The 18,166-nt window shown below is 39.6% G+C and overlaps 1 protein-coding gene across 3 annotated transcripts in view; it reads right to left on the reverse strand.

Moving 5' to 3' along the window:
* Positions 1 to 5,180: 5,180 nt before the first annotated feature.
* The window catches only part of fbln2 (fibulin 2), a 76,966-nt gene continuing 63,980 nt past the window's right edge, over positions 5,181 to 18,166 (reverse strand). For 2 of the 3 annotated variants that reach the window (XM_031731739.2, XM_039612413.1), the window contains exons 11-17: positions 17,377 to 17,520; positions 15,790 to 15,918; positions 14,597 to 14,722; positions 13,768 to 13,884; positions 12,883 to 13,011; positions 8,757 to 8,880; positions 5,181 to 6,879 (exon numbers count right to left, since the gene is read on the reverse strand). In XM_031731739.2, coding sequence (XP_031587599.2) covers positions 6,519 to 6,879; positions 8,757 to 8,880; positions 12,883 to 13,011; positions 13,768 to 13,884; positions 14,597 to 14,722; positions 15,790 to 15,918; positions 17,377 to 17,520 — 1,130 coding nt within the window. In that variant the 3' untranslated portion in view covers positions 5,181 to 6,518. The remainder of the gene's footprint in view (positions 6,880 to 8,756; positions 8,881 to 12,882; positions 13,012 to 13,767; positions 13,885 to 14,596; positions 14,723 to 15,789; positions 15,919 to 17,376; positions 17,521 to 18,166) is intronic. The other variant, XM_039612414.1, reaches the window with a different exon arrangement.

Consider the following 18,166-nt stretch of genomic DNA (forward strand, 5'->3'; position numbering starts at 1 on the left):
ATATGCTGAGGGCGTGGTTAATGGAGAACAATGCAGAGTTTTCCTGACCCACAGATTCGCCCCAACATCCACCTGACGTTCTCTTTTCCTGCTGTTATATTAAATACTGCCACTAGTAGGTGCTGCTGCATCAATTAAAAATTACGGTGTATTGTGTTGAGGACATTTGCTGTAATCATGTTTAAGAACGGGGTGGAAGGAGCTACTTGTAGAAATGAGCAAAAGGGTTGTTGTCCTTTAGTGTTCTTAGTAAAAGATTTATTAAGAACTTGGTCTCATCTCATTTAAACATCTAGAACTTCCTAATTTGGCCTTTTGCTTAGTACCAAGTGCAATTTTTCCTACTATAACAAACCACTTTATTCTGTTTTGTACAGTATGTTATTCTGTTTTATCTTATCATATTCTATTGTGTTTTTCTTAATTTTACTTAACTTGACCAAAGAAATTATACCTAATAAAGGTTTATCTTATCTTATCTTATAGACCTGTTATTTATGTGGCAGTATGAAATTGACAGTATGACCAGAGGTAAATTTTAAAGAACATTAACAATGCTTCTCAATATAATGCTTCTCTTCAGTGTCAGTTCATCCAAAAATGTGTCAGTTTCTGTTTAGAGTCACTCAGTCTTAGTTAAATTTTCCTTTTTCAGTTCGTTTTTTGCTTCAGACTTAATGAGTATTTAAAAAACAAAAAGAAAAAATACTGAATACCACCGCTGAATACTCCACATCATGCACACTGGTGTTTGTTTTATTTTATCTTTCCTGCTATTTTTTTTCATACAGTTTTATTTCTAATTTGTGTACCTTTCCACATCTACCATACAATTAAGGAGAGCCATGGGAGCAATTATGGTAAAAGTGATGTGGAATTCTCTATAAGGAGCCTTTCCAAGAAAAATACTATAACCCTTGAAACAGCATATCTTTATTATTGCTTTTACGACCAAATGTGATGCAGCCTGTCGCAAGAAATATTCCAAAACACATTAAAGTCAAGAAGGCTCTGATAAGTGACTAATTGTGGATATGCAGACAAGGCAGGGCACGTGGTAGACAAAAGGAGGATCTTACTGGTTTCTCAGTGGGTTTTATGCGGCACACACAGGCCTCACACACACTGGCACAGCGTGATAAAGAGAATATTATTTTCTCTATGATTAGCTAAAGAAGATAAATGGTGTATAATTGGCCAATCAAAGGCATCATTTAACTGGTTCCCTCAAGGAAGCCTGGCCTGGCAGAGTTGTCATAGATGGAGTTCTCTGCTTTGGAAGAAATGCATCACATCTATCTATGGAAAAGCTTACTCAAGATTTCACACATGATAACCGCCCACTGATAGCTCACATGATGACTGGGAGTAGGACTGAGCACAGCAGTTAAATGGAATCACTGGCGTGGTTGTGCAGTGAGGAAGCCCCTGTGAGAAGAATGGGAATGTGTTTGTGCTAACATGTGCTGGAATGGAAAATGTAGGTATGCATTTGATGTGCTGATGCACAGACAAGTTATGCAAGCATATTGTGCAAGTGAACATTCTTTCAGCTGCATGCTGACAGATTGATGCAGTCTGCTGCCCTCTGTTGTCCACCTACAGCTCACTACACAGTTTTCTAAAATTCCAAAATTCATATGAAAGAAAATGTAAAGAAATGTCATTCTAACAATTTGGAGAGACTGTAATGGCACATCAGATTTGGTTAACAAAGTGAAATATAGGATTTACAGGTTAAGTGGCAAATATAACCAACAATAAATGTCACAAATGTACACATACAAAAAAAAGCTGTAGTTTAAACTAATAAAGGACAAAAACGGACAGAGGAGGAAGAATTAGCAACAAGACAGCTTCAATCTGTGCTTTAATTAACATGTTAAGATGCACATTTTATTAAATAAAAATTACTATTAAACACTTATACACCCACTCAAAACATTATTAGATGCATGGTCTGCAACAATAATCAGAAAGGTTGTCATGTTGTTGTTATGAAGTTATTAACAATTCTAGGCTGGTATTAAAGGGACAAACTGGGCCAAGTAAAGATCCTGGAGCTCCACCTGGCTGAAGTGTTGGAGCCAGAGGTGTAGAGTGATACTCTGCCACTTTTTGTTTGATTTATTTTTGAATAAATATTTTTTATATATTTATAGATAAAATAGAAGTTTATTTGCCTAATTTCAATATAGAGGACTTTATATTTGAATATCAATGTTCACTTTTATTGAAACCACCTGTAGAGCAGCACATCACTAAAAGATGAATAAAAGCACATCAGCGAGCGTTTCAGAAGCTGATCAGTGACGAGGCCAGCTCACTGACTTTGATCTTTCATTGAGATGTAAAGAGGATGAAGCAGAGGAAGTGTTCTTTCTGGAAATACAGAAACCTCATCTAGCTTCAGTCTCAGGGGCAGTTAAATTAACCCAAACTGCACACTCAAGTGTTTCAGGCAGTATGCTAAACCAACACCTGCTGTAATATAACCATTATGACCCATACACAGGCTTGTACCGTAACCAGGAGGGTGCAGTTTGGTAGTTATGGATTAAATTGAATGTGTTCATGTATTCCAAGTTTGTGGTTGCTGTCTAATCACACGCTTTACACTTGGATACATGAATCTCTGTTTTTCAAGTGAGGACAAAAACATCTTCAGATAGAGCACATTAAGTTAAAACTACCAGTTAATCACTCAATCATTATTCCTGATAAGTTAGCAATATTTTTATATAACACTTGTGTATTTCTTATACAGTAATGTAACAGAATAATATTTAAAAGCTGCAGCCGAATGGAGAAGTCACAGAAAAGGCAGCAAACACAACTAAACATAAATCTAGCAGACACAGTTGAATACTGAACAAACAGCATTTTTTGCTGTGTTGTGGTTCACTTTGAAGAAATTTAGCTCCTAACCCTTTGACGAGATCAAAGCTGGGACCAAATAGCTGGGTTACCTCCGTTAAGGAGCAGTGAGTACCTACTGGCTAGTGTTACAAACCATGACTGGAAATAAGTTTGATCTCCAGCTCATAACTTCCTCGATTTAATGGGAACCTCCGTTAAATAGAAACTGCTGCTAACAGCTTTGTGTCTGATCCCACTGGAAGGACCTGATGTTCCAGCATCATAACCAGTCAGGCCCATATACCATTGCTGGAAATCACCAAGCTGTTTTTGTGATGTCACAGCTCTGTAGCTCAGGGAAAAAGATAACAAGTGGCCTCCAGAGATTTACCAGAACCACAGGTCACAAAGGCTTTTTAATACACAGTTAACACTGTGAAAATCAGTTTTAATGGAAACTATAATGTTTATCTAATTGAAACCATAGTGTGATGAAAAACTACAATTATAAATTATGTTTTCCTTTGGTTTCACACGTCACACAAACCCCAGCCTCATGGGTGAAAGTACTGTGGTTGACTCATCAACACAATCACAACTTTATGTGTGGAGATCTGGTTGTTCTCACGTTGCAGTAAGAAGGTGGGTCCTGGCCACATATTTTTAGCTGTCTTGATAACCCTTTGAAGCTGAGACAGATAATCAGAAGTCACACCCCCACATGTGTGGGACGACGCCTCAATAGCCGGATGTGTTCGGGCTTCAGCAGAGAGGAAAGAGGCCACCCAGGGCACACCAGTATCACTGCTCTACTGGCTGAGCAGTTTCCTAAACAAGCTTTGTATCATCTAGTCACACAAACCACAGGGATGCACTGATTCTTCACTATGCTCGTAGGCCTATTAAAGGCTTTAATTTGGAAGGATATATTCAGGGAGGTTTAATCTAAATTCTGTTTCTACATTATTTTTGTTTGTGTATTCATTTTGAAATTTGTAAAACAGACAACCGGGCATTAACCACAGAAACTTACAGCTGAGAGAGCACAGTAGAGGACATGCTGACCAACAGACTACTGAGACTAGCAGTAGTAGGAATACAGTTACAAATAAAATGCACTACATATGCTATAATATTGACGAGACCCTAATATTTTATAAAGCTTCCAGCCTGTACTGTGTTTTTGAATAGGAAATATGAATTCACACCCCAAGTCAGTCTGTACACTAAACAGCAGCAGTAGAAGAGGAACGTCTGTGTGGGCTGCTGGGTGCTCCAGTTTTCATTACTGCAACAAGGACGGCATATGTCAAAGGAAGCAGGTAAGAAGAGTTGGTTTGTTTGTTTTTCTGGAAATTGTAAGCTGGAGGGACCTGTGCTTGTATTGCTATACACTATTTGAAGTGACTCTTTATTTCTGTGAATCTTTGCTATGAAAAGTGTTAACTTGAGCTCAGAACCATAATAGACACATCGACGTGAGAATATTTCAAGTACCAAGAAAATCTAAAAGCTCCTTTAGTTGTTTTAGAGTAAGTCAGACTAAAAAGACTTTATAGAAAATAAAGTCACTTTGAGTTGGATTCAAATTCAGAGGAAATGTTGGGCCTCTTCATTTTGTTTTCACAGCCTATGAATTCTTACTGCATAGTACCGGCATAAAAATTGAACACAAGCACAACAAGGACTCAGAGATCAGAGAGAGGGTTTTTATGTTTGAGTATAATTTGCAGTACCTTCTGCTGTTCTCAAGTGTTCGCAAAACAACACATGTATATACTGTGTTTAGTTTTTATTGTTATTATTGAATTATGTTAAAAAAAAAAGATCGCCATCATCCTTTAGAATAATTTATTCTAGGATTCAGTAAAAAGCTCTTCTGACATTTTATGTTGGGTGATTTCACACCCAGTAATTGCAGTCTTAAAATATCAGTGTTATTATTCAGTAAAACCTCCTATCAGCCAAACTGTGGTGTTTGGTTTTTACAGTGACACCACCCTCTAGTTTCCAGTTGAATTGTCATCTATTGGAATGTATTAATAGGCTGGAGCGCACACTTTCCGGGTGGGAATACCACAGGGTGGAACACAGACAACATGTTCCTTGTGGAGCAGCGGAAGAGGTGATAAAAACATTTCAGATAAGAAGTGCCCAATGTGTGTGGCACAGCTGTTTTTCTTCATAATATCTAAATTACTTCATAAGTGTATTAATAGTGGGACCTTCTGACACCAGTAGATGGGGATGTGGGATCACTGTTGACTGAGGAACCAGCCGTCCAACATGTGACGATGTTACTGACGTGGACAAACGCACTCTGACACTGTGCCCTTTTATTGAGCAAACGACAACGGTTTGATCATCAGTCAGTTTACAGATACAAACGTACATGCTGTGTGAGGCCAGCCTGCAGTTAACGCAGCAGGCTGAGTCATTCCTGCACACCACACAGGAAATTGTTTAGTGTGTAAAAGAGAATGTGATTTTTACCCTGAGATAATTACACAGTCAAATAAAAAAGATGCATCTGGTTACAAACTAAAGAGTATAACATGAAACAATAAAATGTAACCTCCCCTATAATAATACTGTCAGTGCTAGAATGACATCATCACTACTTTTTTGTGTGTTTTGAACTCATTTGATTAGATCACATATTCACAAATAATATACACCAAATGTTTGACCAAATCAAAAATCATGCAACGATATGGAGGTCCAAAACGGGCAAAATAATAATGAGGAAAAAAATGATTACATTAATTTATGTAGTTTTGCTTTTAGTATATTTTGAGATGGGAGAAGATAAACTTTTTTCTTTCTTTTTTTTTAAATTGGAGAAACGCTTCATTTCCCCTTTGTGTTGCCCAGCTCTGTGGATATGTCACTAACGTTTATCATTTACATGTGAAATATGCCAAATCACAAAAAATACCAAGTGAAATAAGCATATGATACTAAAATAAATATCCTTTATTTGATTTTTTTTTGTAAAATTATTGAAAGATTTTTTTTAATCTACACAAATAAAGGTTAAAATTGAAAAATTTATACTGCTTCTTAGACTTCTGAGACCATTCGTTCTCATATATTCATTTTGCCAGTTTTGGACCTTAGCTATAGAAAAGTGGCCACTGTGTGATGTCACCACAGGCACATCATCATTTCTCCTGGTGCTTTTCAGGCCGTTGTAGCATCTCCCTCTCTGTAATGTGAAAATCTCTCAGCTCCTGTGTTGACATATCAGTGAAGTGGGAGGAAAAAACAACACAATCTTACAGTTGTATCTTAAAGCCAGCCAAAGGTGCGAAACATCACCAAAAGGGTAATGAGGGAATAAACCAATAACCCAGACCAGCCCCAGTCTATACACACAGTTGAACAGACACTAATAGTGCGAGTGTATAAAAGCTAAATTATGTTTGCTAGAGTGAAGCTGAAAAATACATACGTAAACATACAAGGTTTTTCAAGAAACATTACTTTCAAGGAAACATAGCAGAAAGCCTGCCATGATAGGAATAATTCAATCTTTGGGAATATTCTACAAGATTCCTAAATCATGCTTTAACCTTTAGAAGCATTACAAAAATCTAAACGGCAAAAATGTTTAGCACCATATGAAATGTCTAGTCTCTGTGTCTGTCTCTTTGGTATTACATAGTGCTGGGTGTTATGAAGACGTGAATCTTGGCCAAGAATGAAGTGAACGTCCCTTGCCTCAGCAGCTTCATTTCCACATCTATCAGGAAGTCTTTGGGCTCGCGGACCTTTCTCTGCAGGTAGACGGCACCTGTGAAGCTGTTCAGCTTGCGTGTGCTGAAGTAGCCCTCTTCATTCCCCTTTGTGATGCTAATGACAATATGATCTCCAGAGTAGGCCGGGTTAGGGCCGATTCGGAAGATCTGAGCTGGAATGATGATGTTGGTCTCATACGTGAGCTGGTAGTAAGTGATCCACAAGGGAGAGTTCTTACAGTCTAAGGAACTGGCGGGACAGTTGATCCGCTCACAGCGTCTGTAAATAAGTCAGGGAAGATGGTGAGAAAAAGACGTCAGGAAAACAATGTTTGGACACTGTGCTGCTCACTGAACACTCAACACACAAAGTGTCTTGACATTACTTTTGTGAACTGGTATCAAATAGATAGAACAGATCCTATAGAACCAATTCTAGATAAGGCATCATCTGTGCAAGGGTGGAAAAGGGATATAAGATGCGTAAGGAAGAGATGCCATGTCTACTGATGGTTCCTTGTTTATCATCACAGACCATGTCAGTAAGCTACAGCAGCCTCTGGGCTTTCAAGAATGTGGGGGCCCATAGAAGTGAAAATCAATGTAAGAAAACACCAGCAAATATTAAAATACTATAAGAGCAAATAAAACACAGCAGAATTTGAAGAAAACAATGGAAGTAGAAAAAAAACAAATGTCACAAAAGACAACAGCCATGTTTTTGGGGAGGCAATAACGTGATGGACCACCTGGGAAAGTGACACAAGCCATATGAGGGATCCCACTGTCCTTTAACTACATGATTCATATATTACTGTAGATATATGTTTGCTATGAGCTGTTTACTGTCAGCTTGCCACGTCTGCAGCTGTTCCATCACCTCAAAAACACTTCTGTTGTTTTGGATCTTAGCTATAGAAAAGTGGCCACTGTGTATCGTGTGATGTCACCACAGGCACATCACCATTTATCCTGGTGCTTTTCAGGCCATTGTAGCATCTCCCTCTCTGTATCGTGAAAATCTCTCAGCTCCTGTGTTGTGTGGGGTGTTTTGTGAGAGCTTTTGCAGCATTTTCGTCTTCTTCCCTTGTCTCTTTTTCAACTTCTGTTGTGTTTATGCAGCATTTTTCTTCTTCTGCGTTTGCTGTAGTGCATTTGACCTCTCTACACTCCCTGAACATTGTGAACCGAGCTGCAGCGTGACGCAAAATCATTTACTTCTTAAAGCACATGTGATTTTTCCATTGCTCCTGGAGTGCTATTGAAAAGAGGTAGCATGTAGCAGCACTGCTCTTTCACATCACTGCCCCCTGCTGCAAGGATTCCATAATAACATAGATGAAGACTGTGGATGCCAGTGAAAAGCAGAAACCTTTTGAGTTTGTGGGTCTTTCCCACAGTGCAATCTGAAGCTCTGTGACTGTTTATCCATCACACATCCGAATTTACAGCCTGGAGTTATCCTTGTTGTAGTGCACCGTAATATTTGCACAACTCACATCAAGACAAGAGTGCCTAGGAACCTAATACGGGAAGACCAAGACACATTTTAATCTCAGCTGTCTGTCCGTGACTGCCAAGTCTGCTCATGAATGAAAGATGTCTCTCCATGGGGAGCCAAGAGATGTCACACTGAGGGTAATAAGGTGTCTCTAGGTAACACTGATAAGACGTCTCTTGTGGGCTGACAGGGGAGAGTGTGTGTGTGTGTGTGTGTGTGTGTGTGTGTGTGGTGTTGCTGTTCACTGGAGCGTAGAGCAGGGAGAGCTGCAGAGACGGCTCTGGGAAGCACCGAGCTGATCAAAGCCATCTGACTTCTTCACACAGCGGATGGGAATCATGTTCAGTTAAACAAGCTCACAGCTAACAAGGCCCTTCTGTGCAGAACACTGCGCTGTAGGCACATCGATGTATAATGTTTCACAGCCTGAGAGGATCTGGACAGAAACCATATACACAGACATAGTCCAATGCAGCTGGAGACTACAAAAACAAATTTTATTGGACCTGTTTACAAAGATAACTCAAATACGGAAACTTATAATACCCAGACGTTCTAATGAGCCTTAACCTCTGCATACTCTGATGCAGTAAAAATCTGACTCTGAGCCAAAAGCGTAAAACTTTAACAGGGGAGAAAATATAAATTTGACTCACGTGTTTGACACTTTCTTGTAGTGTTGAGGGCAATCAAAGGAGAGACACCTGAAGCCTCCCTGAAGGTTGTAGCAGGTCTGCCTAGTGGAGCAGTTGTGGGTGCCAGCTGTGCACTCATCAATATCTGGAAAAAGAGCCAATAATAAATCTAATAAATATCATCATTTTGTGCTTTGTCACTAAATTATTCACCTTCAGATCTGAGACAATTAACGCAGGCTTCACTTATGTGCTGTTTTCTAAGCTTTACACCAGGGGTGTCCAACTCCAGGCCTCAAGGGCCGGTGTCCTGCAGGTTTTAGATATCACCCTGGGTCCACACACCTGAATCAAATGATTAGTTCATTACCAGGCCTCAGGAGAACTTCGAGACATGTTGAGGAGGTTGTTGGATCAAGGACATATCGAAAACCTGCAGGATCTGAGGCCTGGAGTTGGACACCCTTGCGTTACACCATATCATACTGTTGTCATCCACAGAAAACATGGGAACAGTAATCTTTTCCCCCATTTCTGATTGCTGGTAGCGTCACTGTCAGGGAGAGAAACTCCTCTGATAGGCTTTTGTGACCCAATCTGAATGATGCTGTGCTGTGCAATGGTCAGTGGTTGTGACTACCTCTGATGAACCTGTCCAAGAAACCTCAATAGGAGACAGACCCAGTCTAAATGCAAAGTGTCTGGATATGCTCATTATCCAGAATGACCTGCACTACTCTGAAACTGTGTGGGTGCGCATTGTCCTACTGGAACAGCTGCATGGTTGGGTGTTGGTACAAGTGCAGGTTGGAGCACCCTGTCCAGTCCCATTTCCACCAAAAATGATCACAGTTGCTCAGTTGCAAATCTGCTTCAGCAGCCCAACCTCAGTCAACTTCAGTCAGTTGCAGCACGGTGATGTTGAGCATACACTGTTTAGACTACAATGACTAAAACCAATCATGGAATAGATTTGGTTTTTCTACAAAATGAAAACAATGCAGTGAGACATGCATGTTATCTCAACAGAGACTAAACATGTTTATGACATAAAACATTCTTGTCATCTATCACTGATGATGATTGGGATGCAAATTTGCATCCCCTGGCACTGTGTATGTAATCATAAAGTGGGAAAACTTTGAGTTAGGTTTGCTGTCAAAATTCCATAAGAGTAACAAAAATTCCATTAACTTGGTAAGAAAGCAAATTTCCATAAATGTCTAACAGCAAAATTGAACCATTGTTACACTTGTCAAACAATATCAGTTAATAAGGACTATACCAGGGGTCGGCAACCCTAGGCATGCGTGCCACTGTTGGCACGCGAAGGGTTAACAGATGGCACGCACGACCATAGCTGGACTGGCCATCGGGCATAAGGGCATTTGCTCGGTGGCCCGATTATTTTATTTTTTTTTTTGGTGGTGGTGGACTGGCCAGACGCTGGTCGGTGTGTAAAAATAACTCAGTTGTTTAGTGGTGGCTATGGCGGAGCTTCCACAGATTCAGTAAAATTAACAAGTGGTGGAGGCCAGCAGGTGGATGAGGGAAGGGGAGGCAGGAGGAGGAGAGACCCGAGGCAGCCGCCGGTCGGAGCGTCAGGTGAACTGAACTTCAGGTAAGAAGTTAATGACCTGCAGTCTATCTGGGTCAGATATAAACCAAGTTTAGGTGGAGTTTATTTTTGTTATGCTGACTTTTTACAGTCAGTTACAATAACTCGTACTGCGTATACAGCTGGGCGGGTGCTATGATTTTATTGATAGTGAACTTTATTTTATTCATAAGGTTAGTTAGTAGAGTTGCCAACCGTCCGGTACAAACGGAATCGTCCTGCATTCAGAGAAATTATTACGCGTTTGGTGTTGAGCTGAAAAGGAACACAGTTTGTCCCAGACTTCAGGTAGAATGAAAAAGACACAAAGCTGGAGTTACTCTGTGTCTTTATGCTGTCAGCTGCCTCTTCTTCTCTCATTCTCTCCTCCTCCCTCTCCTGTTGCTACTTCAATCATGAAACTGATCAATGATCAGCTGATCGGCTTTTCTCTCTTGTTTATTTATCGCTCACTTTGCGTCACAAAGAGGAAACTGCCGGATGTCGCACTAAACAACAGCAGCACGTTTAAGCTTGATCAGCTGTTGTTAGAATGTATTTAATATTAATTTCTAGTATCAGCTGATGTTTGCTGGAGCCACAGCTGTAAAAACTGCCGGTCATGATATCGGTTTGTATATCTGGTGAGAGGGAAACATGAAGATGAAACCAGGAGATGTCCTTACTGAATCATCAGAGCTGAACAGGTGATGGAGAAACAGGTTTACCTTTTAGGTGACATAGATGAGTTGAAGGGAAGTTATGAACTGTTTCTGAGAGACAAATAACACCAGGATCCTTTTCTACGTAGCTGACAGCTGGTAACTGTGCAGGTCTAGCAAAGTTTTGCCAGGGGGCCAGGTAGGGCATTAACAGGGAGAGGGGGGCACAAAGAAATACTTTCTTATTCTCATTTAAAATGTCTGGCTGTTATTAAATAATTATCTAAAGCTTACAACCAAAGTTTTTATCTGACGTAAAATGAATAGAAATCATACATTTACCAACAAGACAGAGTACATCACTGTCACAACAGCGTTTGTTTTCATTCAAAGGCTTTATGGCTTTAATATCTGGGGGGCCGGTCTTTAGTCAAATTGCATCCATAGACTCGAGACACAATGCATTTTTGGGACTTTCAGGTGTATGGACCAATGTTTTATTTTCTGATCAAACCAGAAATCTTTAATGAGCAGCTAGATTTGTCTCACATTAACTGGCTGAGTTAATGCCAGTTAATGCGACATCGAAGCAGCTAGAATCCACAGCTGTGCATGTTCATGGAGCTTGCATTGTCACCTGCGGGACATCACTACCTGACAAGTTTAACTGTCTTCAGAACATTGCAGAGGCCTTATTGACAGTATTTGGCTCTACATTTCTGTGTGAGCAGATTTTCTCTCACATGAGTGTCCTCAGGTAGCCGTCTGAATGCTGGACACTCGGAGACCTGTGTCTCTGAGTGGGAGACCAGAGATCACATTAACATGTGTGTCTCTGTATTAACAAACATACCATATTGGCCCAGTTTATTTTTCTTATCATTGTTGTGAGGAGACCATAAATAGCATTTGTATTTTCTGTTGTACAGTTCATTTGCTGTTATGGAGTTCTTGTTATGAATAAAAGTGTCTTTTTTTGTTTCAAAATAGCTGATAACTATTCGCTGATAGCTGCCAACATTTGCAAACAAATATAATTCTATAAAGTGGTTCTATATAATGTGTAACTGTTAATATAGAGCGTTATTAAATTTATTGCTAATGCAATCATATGGCACACTGACTTCTGAGGAAATTTTAAATGGCACTCGCCATCAAAAAGGTTGCCTACCCCTGGACTATACAATACAAGCAAAAGTTATACAGTAGTGCAGTTTGAATTTGAGGATGAATAAGTTAAGTGAAAATTAGGTAGAAAAGGGAGAAACTCATTAAGCCCATAGGTATGCATAGGTAGAGCAGTAAATGTTCTCTTCCAGATTCAGATTTAGGGCCGTGTGCTGCTGTTTGCGTAGGGCAGCACGGTGGCACAGTGGTTAGCACTGAGAAGAGTTTGATTTCACCTACTGACCGGGCCTTTCTGGAGCTTGCACGTTCTCCCCGTGTTTGCGTGGGTTCTTTTCAGGTACTCCAGCTTCCTTCCACAGTCCAAAGACATGCAGTTAGTGGGGTTAGGTTAATGGGAAACTCATAGGTGTTAATGTGAGTGTGAATGATTGGCTATCTCTATGTGTTAGCCCTGCGACAGACAGGTGACCTGTTAGGGTGTACCCAAGTTCTCGCACTGTGGATAAGCAGAAAATGGATGGATGGATGCTGCAATTTACTCAATCTATTCTTTAACAGCCTGTCACACTAAGTGTACCCACTGCATTTTTAACAAGATTTTTTTTGACTTTTATTTTAAGTCTATCTATTAAAACATGTGAAAGTTAGTACATGCATAAAACAGCATTGACAGAAAGGTTCTCAATGCTCCAGTCAAACAGTACAAAAATGTAACCTGCATCAAGTCCAAGAAGATGGTTACTGTATATATCAGCCTCACCTTTGCAGGTGCGTCCGTTGGCAGCCATGACATATCCATGAGGTGGACAGGCACACTGATAGCTGCCTGCCGTGTTAACACACTGGAAGGCACAGAGGTTCCCGATGCTCTGGGAGCACTCGTCAATATCTGTTTAAAACACACACATGCACATCTCGTCACTGTGATTAAACTGTGAGGAAAGAAAGGTTCAAAAGCAGTGGGGCTTTTCACCTTTATCTCGAGTATTGAGTGTGTGTATATCTTATGTGGAACATCAACTACAACTTGGCATCCAGAGAAGTTCTCTGGAGCTGGAACATCAGCCCCTTTTATGGGAAATTTATACCAACACATTTACCTCTGTTTTCTGCATAATTATAGAAAACCGTTCCTGGTATTGATTGCCCTGTCTGATTTCATACATCACTCATCCGATTTCTCTACTGTCAAACTAACAGCAAGAGAACAACAGTTTCAAAGTCTAATTTTAAAGGTGTTCTATGTATTCATCATTTGAAGCATGTTTTTCTGTTGTTTGCTTTCCTGACACAACCCCAAAAAGGATGCATTTCTTCAGCAGGAGTTGAACCAGCAACTGTGTAAACCACTATAATACAGCTATAGTGTATTATATATGTAAGTGCAGTCTGTGTATGGTTTGGGATAATAGAAACACTTGAGTAAAATGCAGCTGAGGTTCACAACTCTCTGACTGAGTAAATCATAAGTGTCTGAATTGTGAATTTGTTAAATTTCACACATGTATCTAATTAGATGGGTCTAAATGTGTTGACTGTAAATCATATAAACTGTAGGAATAGAGCAGTATGCTGGATTGTATTGAGGTCTCTATCGATCTCTCTGAAGTGTTTCTACCACACTGGCAACCTTGGAAGAAAATACCTTCACAGGTGTGGCCATCATCTTTCAGGTAGTAGCCTGGGTGACAATAGCACTGATATGAGCCATAGATGTTGGCACACTCCTGGCTACAAGGGTTTTGCTCACACTCATTTGTATCTGAGCACAGAAACAAAAACATACAATCATGAAATTAGACATAAATGTGTAAATATTTATGCAAGCTGTATGTTAGGAGTTAGACAGAAAAAACAAATATTTGTATATATATGTTGTAATGTTGCTGCCTCCCCAAACACCTTTGCTGCTCTAGTCATTTATTCAAGACACTTTTTAAGACAAGTAACTTGAAAAAAATCAATCTTAAAAGCGATAATCAAAACCTAATGATATCCTTCAGACAAGCTTTTATCTCATAAACCTCAATGAATGCTAAGCTTCACCTTTGGAACAGAAACATTTGCATCTGGATTAAGTTCCTTCAGTCACGTCTGTGACAAGCTGGACATAACGTGAATCATGATCGGCTTTGCTCTCTGAAGCACAATCACATCTCCAGCATGCTGACGACTGACAGCACCTGAACCAGGACACTATCATTATTACTCTTATCCCAGAGATGGAGACTAAATTAAATGCCAACGGAAACTTTATTGATAGCAGTGACTTACAAAGGACACATAAACAGTTTCCCATCAATATACTTAATCTCCAAAGTCTGTGCAAAGACTGCTTTTGCCTTTTGATGCTGATGTTGTCCCTGGAGGCTCGCCTCTCTGATTTAAGTTCTTCATGAAAAATAAGACGGTCTGTCTAAACAAGGTGGCATTTAAATTTTCAATATGTCAGAGGAACAAACTGTCTAGTTTACCTTCGCAGTTCTTGCCGTCGAATGCGAGGGAGAAGCCAGCTGTGCATGAGCAGCGGTAGGAGCCTGGGGTGTTTTCACACTTCTGGGCACACAGCCTGCCAGAATAGCGCCAGCACTCATTTACATCTGTCAGTACAGAAACAGGAGCTATTAGGCAGCAGATAGTGTTGAGGCCCACCAAGGACTCAGCACACATACACGATGAGTTTCCCTTGAAGGCCATCCTTCTTTTAAGCCAGCTTTCTTCTGATTGGCTGCCCCTCAGAAGCTAAAGTTTGGACAATAGGTGTTGTTCAAAAACCTATTGTGTGGGACTTTTGATGAATATGAATACACACAAATGTAATACACGACAAAAAAAACTAAAAAAATAACATATTACGTCAACATTGAAAGTAACTACAGCATACGCTCCAATTTCCCGATAAATAAAACCCAGTTAAATATGACTTTCTTAAAATAAACACTCAATGTTAAATATTATTGGCTAATTCTTCACAATTTGTTCAGTTCAATTCAGATCAATTCAATTTCAGTTATATAGTTCAAAATCACATTCATTTTACCATGTCATTATTTATTTAACAAAAAATGGAGCAAAAATGCAGAAGCAGTGAGTAAAAAACTAAGTACATCCCATGATTCAGTACCTTGTAGAACCATCTTTTACGGACAATAACTTTTCTACATCACTTTATTAGTCTCTCATATTCTTTTTTATAACGTCGCTTCAGTTCATTGGGATTTGCTTATACACAGCTCTCTTAAAATTACAGTGTGTAAAATATCAGCTGAGCTCTGCTTTCGTACTCTTTAGAACATTTAAGCCTGACATTTGCTGTTGTTGTTCAGCCTGCTCGTTGACATCTGCCTGGAGACTGGACGGTTGCATGTCTAATCTGCTGACAGTTAATAATTATGAGAATTATGAGAATATCAGGAATAAATATGCTTTATGTTTCTTTAAAGAATTGAAATCCTCAGATAATAAGCATTTTTTACAAGTGATAGGTTGAAACTCTAGAAAGTGTTATCCAACCCAATTTAGTCAAATCTGACGTCATAACAGAAAAACTCTGATTCAGTGAGCCGACGTCTGCACCCATAGCTTCTCCGGTTTCATAAAGTGCTCGATAAAGTGAACCTTCAGTCTGAACATCTTCACTTTGCAGACGTGACACAGTGATACGTACCAGTGCAGACTTTGCGTAAGGCGTTATATTGGTAGCCTGTCTGGCAGTCACAGCGGTAGCTGCCGGGAAGGTTGTGACAGATCTGGCCCGCTCCACAGCGGTGCGTCCCCATCTGACACTCGTCAGTGTCTACGCAGGCAGAAAGAAAGATGAAGCACTTCAACAGTGACCCACTGAGCACCCGAGTGGGTGTAACTTAAACACAGCTAAGGCTTGTTACAGGGCCAGACAGTACAAAAAGAACATGCTTCGATGTTCTCACTCTCTTGGTATTATTATTTTGTTATTTATGTTTTTAAAATGATTTTTACTTTTACATTATTTTGGAAAATAAATGTTAGTGCATATCAGAACAAATATTTTCTTGACTTAGGGTTAGTTTAGGGAACCAGTGAGTGTTTCAGACAATGGGCACAGTACGCTTAATTAGTCCATTTCCTTATTTGTGTGTTATACTTTTAAAAATATGGGGGAGCGGTGTAAAGACAGAAAAATGAATGAGTAGGAAGGAAGATTTCAATTGGCAGGGACAATAGGATGACAGGCCTTCATGCAACTTATTTAAATCAAACAATATAAAAATATAACAAATAAATAATTGTGTAATAAATACAAAAACAAAAGAAATTCTATAGAAAAAATAGAATTATTATTTAAATAATAAATAAATTAAGAAAGATGTGTTAGCTATTGTTTATCTAAAGTAGTCAAGACTTCAGATTAAATTTGGTCCCAAAGTTCTAGAGAAAGAGTTTTGTCTCAATGAAAAAAACAGGACCAGACAAGATTTCTTTCTTTTTATCTGGTCAGAAAAATTTAACAAAGACTTTATCTGATGTACGTCACTGTAGCAAGACAAAAATGTCACGAGCAGCTACGGCACGGACCTTGTGGCAAGACTGTTTTCTTATCTTACTTACTCAAAACTAAAGAAACTACTGCACATATTGTTTGAGTCAGTTCTGGTAGTGTTGGTCCTAACCACTGTACACTACAGCAAGAAGTATGTAATGTGACAGGAGGAAAAAATAGGGACATTACTTAAGTTGTACATCAAAAAGAAGACAAACACATAGCTGAGAATATCTGTGTGATCAGTGCTTCTCTATACAAACAGAGAGTGAAGTATTCCTTATAAAGTGCTCTGCTTTCTGCGATCAGCTGTTAGAGGTCAGTATATGGATCAAGCCATCATTTTATGATTAGGACCTACTGCAGTAACGCAGTCCTCCATTACTTTTTGGCTCATAATTTCCAGCTCACACACATCCTCTCACCTGCTCGTGGCTGCATTTGTCTTACTTGGAGGACAGTGAACATTCACAGCCTCCTCAGCTGACTGAACTGGCAGACTGTTACTTCCTCTGCGATCAGAGTCATGGTTCACATTCAAAGTGGATGGTTTGCCGTCTATAAGAAGAACTTCTAATATTTACTGTATTTTACACAAGTGAGTTAGACTTCTTATGCGGGAAAAATATTGGCGTTGTTGTAACTCACGCAGCTTAAGTTAGTCAGTGCTTTCATTCACAGCTTTCCACAACATTATCCTCCTGTGTGAGTGGTGCATGTTGTGCTAAACCTCACCAACACACTTGGCTCCATCAGGGCTGGCGTGGTAACCATGGCTACACATCACAATCTTCTTCTGGCACGTATAGGAGCCAACAGTATTGATACAGTTAAAGCCTGAACTGCAGGGCTCACTCAGGCTGCTGCACTCGTTTATATCTGCAGAGTCAAAAAGACCAAGAATGAAGCTGTGACTGCGTGGAGGATCAATCCTGATAGGCTTAAGATTACTTCAATTCAATTCAGTTTTATTTATACAGCACCAAATCACAACAACAGTCTTCTCAAGGTGCTTTATATTGTAAGGTAGACCCTACAATAATACATACAGAGAAAAACCCAACAATCATATGACCCCCTATGAGCAAGCACTTTGGCGACAGTGGGAAGGAAAAACTCCCTTTTAACAGGAAGAAACCTCCGGCAGAACCAGGCTCAGGGAGGGGCGGGGCCATCTGCTGTGACCGGTTGGGGTGAGAGAAGGAAGATGGGATAAAAGATATGCTGTGGAAGAGAGTAATAGATTAGATTAATAACTTATCCCAGTCATTTTAACAAAACACATTTTTATTATTGGAGGGGCTTTATTTTTATCTTTCCTTGGCCTTCAGGTGATTGTTGGTGTGATATTGCATTATATAAATAAAAATGAATTGAATTGAATTTATTACTGATGGTGAAAAACAAAGTGGTAATATTGAAATGGGTAACTGTAACTGTTAAATGGTAACTTCAATAAATGTGGCCATTGTCCCGTGTATCTGTAAAGTAATCATAGCACTCCACTTGTTCCACGTTTTGTTAT

The sequence above is a fragment of the Oreochromis aureus genome, linkage group 5, assembly GCF_013358895.1.
Source record: "Oreochromis aureus strain Israel breed Guangdong linkage group 5, ZZ_aureus, whole genome shotgun sequence".
In the NCBI taxonomy this organism is placed as follows: Eukaryota; Metazoa; Chordata; class Actinopteri; order Cichliformes; family Cichlidae; genus Oreochromis; species Oreochromis aureus.